The 10,654-nt window shown below is 42.2% G+C and overlaps 1 protein-coding gene across 1 annotated transcript in view; it reads right to left on the reverse strand.

The window, feature by feature from the left end:
- Positions 1-10,654, reverse strand: part of Tnrc6b (trinucleotide repeat containing 6B) — a 241,956-nt gene that overhangs the window by 157,924 nt on the left and 73,378 nt on the right. The window contains exon 3 of the mRNA XM_013024871.1: positions 5,729-5,818. Within this exon, the coding sequence (XP_012880325.1) occupies positions 5,729-5,773 (45 nt within the window). The 5' untranslated portion in view covers positions 5,774-5,818. The remainder of the gene's footprint in view (positions 1-5,728; positions 5,819-10,654) is intronic.

Here is a 10,654-nt window from a genome sequence, read left to right on the forward strand (position 1 = left end):
TTTTAAACACAACACTTTTTTTTTGGTACCAATACTAGGGCTTGAATTCAGGGCCTTGTACTCTCACTGGGCTTTCTTGGTCACAACTGGCATTCTATTGGTAACTTAAGCCATTCCTCCCGTCTGGCATTATACTGGTTAACTGACGATAGAGTCTCCCAAACTTTTCTACCTAGGCTAAACTTCAAATGTGCTCCTCCAAGTCTCAGCCTTGTGAGTAGCTAGGGTTACAGGTGTGAGCTACCAGTGTCTGGCAAGCCCAGCACTTTAATTCATTATACAGTAGACTAATGATGGCCTCAGATTCCCTGCCAATCTTCCCATTGAGAGGTGGGATGGTATTTCTCTCTCCTACCCTTCATATGTAAGTAGTCCTGTGACTTACTTTAATTCAACAGAATGTGACTTCTGAGGCAGAGCCAGAAGATGCATGCTTAGAATGGGCCCTCTGGAGTCCCAGACGCCATGTGTGAGAAACCCAAGGTAAGCAAAGAGGTCATATGGAAAAACATCTGGACAGCAGCCTCAAAAACTGAGCCACCAGCTGACAGGCAATGCCAGCTAGCAGCCATATTGGACATTTCTGGACAACTGAGCCTCCAGATGACTTCAGCTCCGGCCAACACCATTTTGGAGCAGAACTGTCCTACTGAGCTTAGCCAAATATCAAATCATTAAAAACAACGAAAGGCTGTTGTGGTGGGTTTGGCTACACAGAGATACTATCTCAAAAAACAAAAACAAAAATATAAGTCAACTTTATTTTTTCCAGAGCAAGTTTAGATTTTAAAAAACAAGACAGAGAGAAGGTTTCCAAATATGTCCCACATCCAGCCTCTGCTATTACTGTTCCTCACAATTACTGAGCCAATATTGAGGCCTGTTACTTCCTAATGTCCTAATGCCCATATATGCAGATTCTCTTACTATTTACCTCCATTCTCTTGCTATTTACCTCCATCCAGGATACCACACTGTATTTCCTCATGTCTCCTTTGGCTCTGCTTAGCTGTTAGTTTTTCTCATTTTCCTTGGCAGTTTTTTTTTTTTTTTTTAATCAGATCCTTTGCAGAGTAGCCCTCTAGCCAGATCAGACCAGTGCATTTCTGACTGGACTTGGGCAATGGGTTTGGGGACAGGAGCACGCAGACGTGATGTGCTATTTCACCACCACTCATCCAGGGGACATACCACAAACATGACCTCACAGGTGACAAGATGGCCATGACCTTGCCGCTCTGGCTGAGGTGGCGTTTGTTAAGTTTCTCCACTACATTAAGCCACATTTAAAGAAAATTGTGCTCCGGGCTGGGGAGGTGGCTCAGTGGTAGAGTGCTTGCCTTGCATGCATGAGGCCCTGGGTTCGATTCCTCAGCACCACATAAGCAGAAAATGCCGGAAGTGGTGCTGCGGCTCCAATGGGAGAGCGCTAGCCTTGAGCTGAAGAGCTGGGGGCAGCGCCCAGGCCCAGAGTTCAGGCCCCACAACCGACCAAAAAAAAAAAAAAAATGAAAGAAAATATGTTCCTCATTCTTGAGGATAGTATCTACATAAAGTATTTAGATTTTATTTTGTCAGTCATGGGGCTTGAACTCAGGACCTGGGCACTGTCCCTGAGCTTCTTTTGCTCAAGGCTAGCACTCTACCACTTGAACCACAGTGCCAATTCTGGCTTTTTCTGTGTATATGGTACTGAGGAATCTAACCCAGGGCTTCGTGCATGCTAGGCAAGCACTCTACCACTAAGCCACATTCCCAACCCTCTACATAAAGCATCTGGGACTCTTCTGCTCAGTGTAATGGTTTGGGATTTTATTTTTATTTTAAATAATAATTAAATTTTGTGGTTCTGGGGCTTGAACTCAGGGCCTCGGTGCTGTCCCTGAGCGTCTTTGTATTCAAGGCTACTGTTCTACCAATTAAGCCACAGATCCATTTCCAGATTTTTGAGTGGTTAATTGGAGAGTCTCAAGGGGACTTTTCTGCCCAGGCCAGCTTCTAACTGCAATCTTCAGATCTCAGCCTCCTGAGTAGCTAAGATTACAGGTGTGAGCCACCGGCATCTGGCTGGTTTGGGGATTTTAAACCATTAAGTTTGGTATGGTTTAATATACAGAAAGATGTATGAAACACCATCTCCTGGGTTAGGAATGTGGCTTAGTGGTAGAGTGTTTGCTTAACATGCATGAAGTCCTGGGTTCGATTCCTCAGTACCACATACACAGAAAAAGCAGGAATTGGCACTGTGGTTCAAGTGGTAGAATGCTAGCCTTGAGTAAAAGAAGCTCAGGTACAGTGCTCAGGCCCTAAGTTTAAGCACCATGACTGGCAAAAGAAAGGGGGAGGGAGGAAGGGGGGGAAGAATGGGAGGGAGATAGAAAGAAAGAAAGAATTAAAGAAATACCATCTCCTGTCATATTCTGCTATGTACATGCTACAAATGCTTCTCCTCTCAGCCCCACCCACCCACCAACAAACCCAAACAAACAAAAATACCTTTGTCCTCCGTATTAAGTCTAATTGTGTCTTAGCCTCTCTGCTGTGAAGGAGGATGTCAGTGCTTAGAGCTATGTGCACATTTAACATAAGTATCATGGTGGACATGGTTCCCTCACTTAGACCAATAGTTCTCAATGTGCAACATCATTTAGCACTTCCATATTATATGAATATATGTAATATGTTCTATTATCTGTGGCTTAAAGTCAAGGCCTGGAGCTGAAATTTTTTTGCTCAAGGATGCAGCTCTACCACCACTTGAGACACATCTCTACTTGCAACTTTTTGGTGGCTAATTGGAGATAAGAGTCTCACAAATTTTTCCTGTCTGGTCTGACTCTGACCCACAATCCTCAGTTCTCAGCCTCCTAAGTAGCTAGGATTACAGGTGTGGACCACTGGTGCTGTTTGTTCTGTAGTATAGCTAGGACATCAGTACATCATAGATGCCTAGTAAATGCTTTGTTCACTTAAAGTGAATGTCTATATAACTCTTTCATTTTTTGACAATTTATCTCAATTTTTAAAAATGAAGAAAGGAGGGGCTGGGAAGGTGGCTCAGTGGTAGAGCACTTGCCTTGCATGCCAGAGGCCCTGGGTTCGATTCCTCAGCACCACATAAGCAAAAAGAAAATAAAAGCCAGAAGTGGCGCTGTGGCTCAAGTGGTAGAGCACTAGCCTTGAGCTGAAGAGCTGAGGGACAGCGCCCAGGACCAGAGTTCAGGCCCCATGACCGGACCCAAAAAAAAAAATGAAGAAAGGATGACATAAACAGCTGACATATAACAGATGTAAAACTGCCAGGTGATACACGGCGCTACTCTGTAATAGCCAGACGAGGCACAGGTACATGCATACACGCACACGTATGTGTGCGCGCGCACACACACATACATATAACATTAAATTCAATGACTGAAAGCCATGAATCATAGATAAAATGTTTTTCAGATCAACAAGTATACAGATGTCAAATACAGCAGGTCCTATGTACTTCTCTCTAAGAAAATCAGGCCAAAAAGTGTATACCTGTGGACTTCCTGTTAGGTCTTCTATGTTTCACAAAACATACTTTTCATACTTAACCTCTAAAAGCATGGAACGCTGTGTTCATTCTACTCAATACTTTGTTTCTCATACACTGCAGGAAAATCAAGCCCTGTACATCAAGCAATATTTCAATTAAAGCTTAGCTTTCCAGGAAAAGAATATAGTACTAGCCAGAGCACCCTAGAATTCCAGCCTTCTTTATCATCATATTTCATTATAAATTAATCATTAGGATCTTGGGGGGAAGAGTGTATGGCTCCCTTAGAAGTCCTGGGGCTGGTGTGTCTTGGGTCACGTGTGCATGTGCACGTGTAGGTGTCAGGGAGATCCTACAGCAGAATCTGTGTGTCTCACTGATTCTCATGAGCCCTCAATAGAACACAGGGTCTAGACGGGCCTGATGTTTTAGCTACAAAACCAAAGAAGAGAACTGGTGAGACAGGAAAGGAAGAACAGAGGACTAGATGATGACACGTATTAAAGGGGGATTTAGAAAGATGCTGAGGGGCTGCTTGAAAGAAGGACTCAGAGACTCTGCACAAACAGTGCTTTTCTGAAGCCAGCTCAGGAAACACAGAGCAAACAAGGGCACAGCCTCTCTAGAATTCAACCAATCACAGCAGGAGGCCTAGAGGCAGTGAGGATTGGTGCGATAGGAATGCGATGACATTTAATGAATTCAATGATGTGAAAGACCCACAAAATTAACCATTTTAAGATGAACAATTCAGAGGCATTCGGTATATTTACAGCATGTGCAACATCTCTATCTAGTTCTGAAATGTTTCCATCATGCCAAATGGAATCCCTGCCCCATTGAGTGCTTACTCCCATTTCTCATTTTCCTCAACCAAGTTCCAGAAACTACCAATCTGGACTCTATCCATGTTTTTTTTTTTTTGGGGGGGGGTCTGGTCGTAGGGCCTGAACTCTGGGCCTGGGCACTGTCCCTCAGCTCTTCAGCTCAAGGCTAGCGCTCTACCACTTGAGCGACAGTGCCACTTCCGGCTTTTTTCTTTTTGCTTATGTGGTGCTGAGGAATCGAACCCAGAGCTTCATGCATGCAAGGCAAGCACACTACCACTGAGCCACCTTCCTAGCCCCTATCCATGGTTTTGTTAATTCTTCATATCATGTTAAGGAATGAGACAACGTGTAATCTTTTCTGTTCAACATAGCACACTTTCGAGTGTGACACTGCTCCACTTTTGGTCTAGTGCAGATAGCAATAGCAGCAATCAGGTACCCCAAACTTGGGTACAACCTGGGCAGTAAACAATGTGACCCTCAAAAGCTCCAAGGAAACACTATAGCCAATTCTGAAGAAGAAAGGGGATAGGCAAAGGGGACAAGGGTCCCATGTGACTGGGCCAGGAAGGAGTCACAGAAAGTCAGGACATGGAACTACACAGCAATAGTAATAATGATAAACACATAGATAATTACTTATAGAGAGAGTTGACAAAGACAGTATTCCTTCAGGCTTAGTGATCTAAACCTGATCTAAACAAAAAATCAATTTAGTGATCTAAACAACAAATCAATTACCACTTAAAATTTTCTAGCCAGATGCTGGTGGCTCATGCCTATAATTCTAGCTACTCAGGAGGATGAGATTTGAGGATCTCAGTTCAAAGCCAAACTGGGCAGGAAATTCCAAGACTCTTATCTCTAATTATCCACCAGAAAACCGGAAGTAGAGCTGTGGCTCAAAGTGGCAGAGGCTAGCTTTGAGACAAGGAGTTCAGGGACAGTGCCCATTCACTAAGTTCAAGCCCCACAACTGAAAAAAAAATTTTTTTCTAACATACTAATCTCCGAAAGTTATCAGTGACTACGTCTATGCAGCAAAGTAAGGAATAGCTTTTGACTTTTTACCTCTTGTACTTTGATTAGTTTTCATTTCATATAAGAATATATAATTTTCCTTATAGAAATTAAAAAATAAAGTACTAGTATGCTAAAAGTGAACCCTAGATTTGGTCAAATAAGTTTTAAATTTGTCATAAAGCATAACAAAAAATTATACAGAGAAAAAGTATCTTCTTGGACTTAGGTCATAATGCAAATCAATTTAATTTCTAGATTTATCTAAAACAAAACACCCACGCCACTCTTCTATTGCCTCTACTTTTTAGTTTCTATTCAAATTGTTTATATTGTTAAGCAATTTACCAACCTTGGAACTGCTTTCTTCCGACACTTCTCCTTCATTGGTTTGCATGGGAACAGACACTGTGCAAAACTTTGCAGAAATGCAAAATACTGCCTGAAAGAAGAAAAAAAAACATACGTTAAGGAATGCAGGACAAGAGTTGGCTATTTCAAAGCTCTAAATTGAAATTCAGTAACTGAGATCCTGGGCACTGTGAGGCAGTGACCTTAAACCACTTAGGTATGAGTATGTGCACACACGCACATCTAAGGGGAAAAAACAGTTCCCCCTCCTTGGATGGATCAGGCTATTAACAGCTCTAGATTTCTTCCCCCATGGAAATCTTATTGTTTTTGTTTTTTTAAACCTAGAACTCAGAGCCTGGATATAATCCTTTACTTAACTTTTTCACTCAATGCTAGCACTCTACACTTGCACTAGAACTCCACTTCTGTCTCTCTGCTGGTAAAATGGAGATAAGAGTCTCATGAACTTTCCTTTAGGGTCTGACTTCAAATTGTGATCCTCAGATCTCAGCCTCCTGAGTAGCTAGGATTATAGGCGTGAGCCACCAGTACCTGGCTGGATATGGAAATCTTCAGTGGTTCTTGCAGTAGGCAGAAAGGAGACCCTTGGAGCCAAGGTGTGTACCAGAGTTAGGTTGCAGAAGGTTATGCTGCCATCATGCTATGTCATGCTACAGCGACTGGATGGGTTTCTTGGATTCATGGTTATATTCAACATCCTTGATTTTTTTTATAACTAAAATTAAAATGTATTCAATCCCTTTTTTTTTTTTGTCAATCATGAGGCTTGAACTCTAGGCCTAGGCACTGTCCCTCAGCTCTTCAGCTCAATGCTAGAGCTTTACCACTTTGAGCCACAGCACCACTTCTGGTTTTCTGGTGGTTTATTGGAGATAAAGAGTCTTATGGACTTTCCTTCCTAGGCTGGCTTTGAACCGTAGGTCTCAGATCTCAGCCTCCTGAGTAGCTAGGATTACAGGTGTGAGTTACTGGTGCTCGACTATCCCATCTTTTTATTTGAAGAAAACATGCCCAATAAATTCTTCATTTGTTTAAAAAAATAGTACTAGGCTATTTTGGGGGTAAGACATTTTTTCTCTGAAGAATATGAATAAAGCCAAGCCCTGGTGGCTCACACCTGTAATCCTAGCTACTCAGAAGGCTGAGATCCGAGGATCGTGGTTCCAAGCCAGTCCAGGCAGGAAAGTTTGTGTGAGACTCCTGTCTCCAAATTGACCACCAGGAAACTGGAAATGGTACTGTAACTCAAAGTGGTAGAGTGCTAGCCTTAAATGAAAAAACTCAGGTACAGCACCCAGACCCTGAATTCAAGCCCCATGACAAAAAAAAGAAAGAAAGAAAAGAAAAGAAAAAAGAATGTAAGGCAAGCTAGGTCTTGGGGCTCAGGCTTGTAATAGTAACTGCTCAGAAAGTTGAGATCTGGGGGCCTGTGGTTTGAGGCCAATCTGAGCAGAAAAATCCTCTAGACTCCATCTCCAAAGTAACCAGCAAATTGCCTGGCTAAAGGCATGGCCCAAGGGGTATAGTGTTAATCTAGCAAGCTTGAGGCCCTGAGTTCAAAGTCCCTACTGCTCCTCAAATTATGCAACATATTAACAAACTCATTAAATACCTAATTATTGAAGAAAACTCAAAAAATACAAAACAAATCTCCATTAAAACAGAAGTACAAATGCTTATAAATCTGTCAAGCATTTTAAAATGGTTCATAGCTAACAAAAATAAAAGCTAAAATGATTTGTGTAACATCTGCTGGTGTATACCAGCCCTGGTGATCTGCTCTGGACTAGCCCCAAGACCTCCACTTCTCTTCTTTTTTTCTTTTTTTGGTCAGTTGTGGTGGGGCTTGAACTCTGGACCTAGGTATTGTCCCTCAGCTCAAGGTGATCACTTTACCACTTAAGCCGCAGCACCACTTCTTGTTTTCTGGTGATTTATTGGAGATAAAGAGTCCCATGAACTTTCCTGCTCCAGCTAGCTTTGAACCACGATCCTCAGATCTCAGCCTCCTGAGTTCTACTTCTTTTCTGCTTCACCTTCTGCTTCTCCCACCATTTCTGCTGGGCAGAAAGGGACTATCAAAGTAGCTACTGTGTTTATCTCACTGTGTTTTGGGAACAAATGTGAATTTAGGTAATGTGAAATGTATACTGAGTAGAGAAGAAGCTGTCACTTGACCTCTATTCCCTTTCTCCAAGGTAAACAAATACTGCCCGACAGTCCATGTCTGCCTGCCCCAAGTGAAATGGGCTTCCCTGAACTGATTTTTCCCCTCCTTCTTTATGGGTTTGTAATATTCTACAAGATACACCTACCCTATACCTCCTGGAAATTAATCTTATATTTGCTAAATAACTGACAGAGATATCTTCTAGTCCATGGGTTGTTACTTGGTTCTGTTGTTGTTTCTTTTGTGTTCAGAAGCTCTTCATTTGATGTAGTCAGTACCATTTGTCAATACTTGCCCTTGGGCATTTGGCATCCTCCTATTCAAAAAAAATGTAACTATGCTTATAATTTCCAGGATCTTTCCTATATTTTCCTATAGTAGATTTAAAGTTTCAGGGCTTACTTTAAGCTCTTGGATCCCAATGGAGTTTATTTTTGTACAGGGGAAGAGACAGTGGTCTAATTTCTGTTTTCTGCAGTGTTCCCAACTAGTCAGTGTTACCAACACCATTTGTTGAAGAGGCTCTCTGTTTTCTCCATTGTATGTTCTTGGCTCCTTTGTTAAAAATTAGTTTAACTATACTATTTGTGAGTGGAGACAGGAGGAAAAAACTGGGAGAGAGCAAAGCAAAGGGTGATATTCTTCAAAAAGAAACATACTAATAGCCGGGTGCTGGTGGCTCACGCCTGTAATCCTAGCTTACTCAGGAGGCTGAGATCTGAGGATCGAGGTTCAAAGCCAGCCCAGGCAGGAAAGTCCATGAGACTCTTATCTCCAATAAACCACTAGAAAACCAGAAGTAGTGCTGTGGCTCAAGGGGGTAGAGCGCTTGCCTTGAGCTGAAGAGTGCAGGAACAGTGCCCAAGCCCAGAGTTCAAGCCCCACGACCGACCAAAAAAGAAAAAAAAAAAAAAGAAACATACTAATATCTCATATATACAATTGTGATCCCTCTGTATATCACCTTTATAATAACAATTAAAAAGAAAAAAAATATTCCTGAGACTTCTCTACTGTTTTCACTGGTCTTCAGGTTTCTTTATGCCAATAACATGCTGTGTGTTACTGTAGTAGGTCTGTGGTAGGAGTTAAGAGTCTGATGGCTCTAGCAATGCTCCTTTTTTTTTTTTTTTTTGTCGGTCATGGGGCTTGAACTCTGGGCCTGGCGCTGTCCCTCAGCTCTTCAGCTCAAGGCGAGCACTCTACCACTTGAGCTACAGCGCCACTTCCGGTTTTCTGGTGGTTTATTGGAGATAGGAGTTTCACGGTCTCTCCTGCCCGGGCTGGCTTTGAACCGCGATCCTCAGATCTCAGCCTCCTGAGTAGCTAGGATTACAGGCGTGAGCCACCAGTGCCCGGCTAGCAGTGCTCCTTTTCCTTAGGATTTCTTTTGCTATCCAGGGTCTTTTATGCCTCTATATGAACTTTTGGGCTAATTCTACAATTCTGTCAGAAATGATATTAAGATCTTGATGGTATTACACTGATTATATAACCCTGCTTTTGGCGGTGTGTTCATTTTCATAATACTAATAACGCCAGTCCATGAGCATGGGAGGTCTTTCATCTTCTGACATCTTAACTTTCTTTATGATTTTACAGTTTTCACTGTAGAGGTCTTTCATTTCCTTAGTTCGTAATACCCAGGTATTTCATTTTTTAATTTAATTTAATTTTATTTGTGAACATACTGTACAGAGGGGTTACAATTACATGGGCAGGATAATGCATACATTTCTTACCAAGCATTGCAGCCTCCTCCTTTGGTATTTCATTGTTTTTAAGGCTAATGTGAATAGAATTAATTTCCTGATTGTTCCTCAGCCTGTTTGTTCATTGCTGGTATACAGAAAAGCTACTGATCTTCTTTTCTTCCTTCCTTCCTTCCTTCCTTCCTTCCTTCCTTCCTTCCTTCCTCTCTCTCTCTCTTTCTTTTATTGCTGGTCTGAGGTCCAAACTCTGGGCTTGGGTGCTGTCCCTGAGCTCCTTTTTACTCAAGGCTACCACTTGGGGCAGAGCGCCACTTCTGGCTTTTTCTGTGATTAATTGGAGATCAGAGTCTCACAGACTTTCCTGCCTAGATTGGCTTCAAACTATAATCCTCAGATCTCAGCCTGCTGAGTAGTTAGGATTACAGGTGTAAGCCACTAGTGTCTGGCCTTTTGATCTTTGAGCACTAACTCTGTATTCTTCTACCACCCAGTTTTAAAGTGGGGCTTAAAGTCAGGGCCTGAGTATTGTCCTTCAGTTGTTTTGCTCAAATATGGCACTTTACTAGTTAAGCCATAGCTTCAATTCTACCACTTTTTTTTTTTCTGATTGACTGGAGAAAAGAATCTCATAGACTTTTCTACCTAAGCTGGCTTTGAACCACTATCCTCAGATTTCAACCTCCTAAGTAGCTAGGATTACAAGCAGGAGCCACTGGTACCTGACTAGTTTTACCAGTTTTTTTGGTAGAGCCTGCAGGGTCTATTGAATATAACATTAGAATACTAGCAAATAAAGATAGTTTGATTTCTTCTTTCCCTATTTGAACCTCTTTCATTTCTTTGTTCTGCATTATTGCTTTGGATAAGAACTCTAGTACTGGGGCTGGGAAGGTGGCTCAGTGGTAGAGCCCATGCCTTGCATGCCAGAGACCCTGGGTTCGATTCCTCAGTACCACATAAGCAAAAAGAAAAAAGCCGGAAGTGGCGCTGTGGCTCAAGTGGTAGAGTGCTAGCCTTGAGC

The sequence above is a fragment of the Dipodomys ordii genome, unplaced genomic scaffold (genome assembly GCF_000151885.1).
Source record: "Dipodomys ordii isolate 6190 unplaced genomic scaffold, Dord_2.0 Scaffold79, whole genome shotgun sequence".
NCBI lineage: Eukaryota > Metazoa > Chordata > Mammalia > Rodentia > Heteromyidae > Dipodomys > Dipodomys ordii.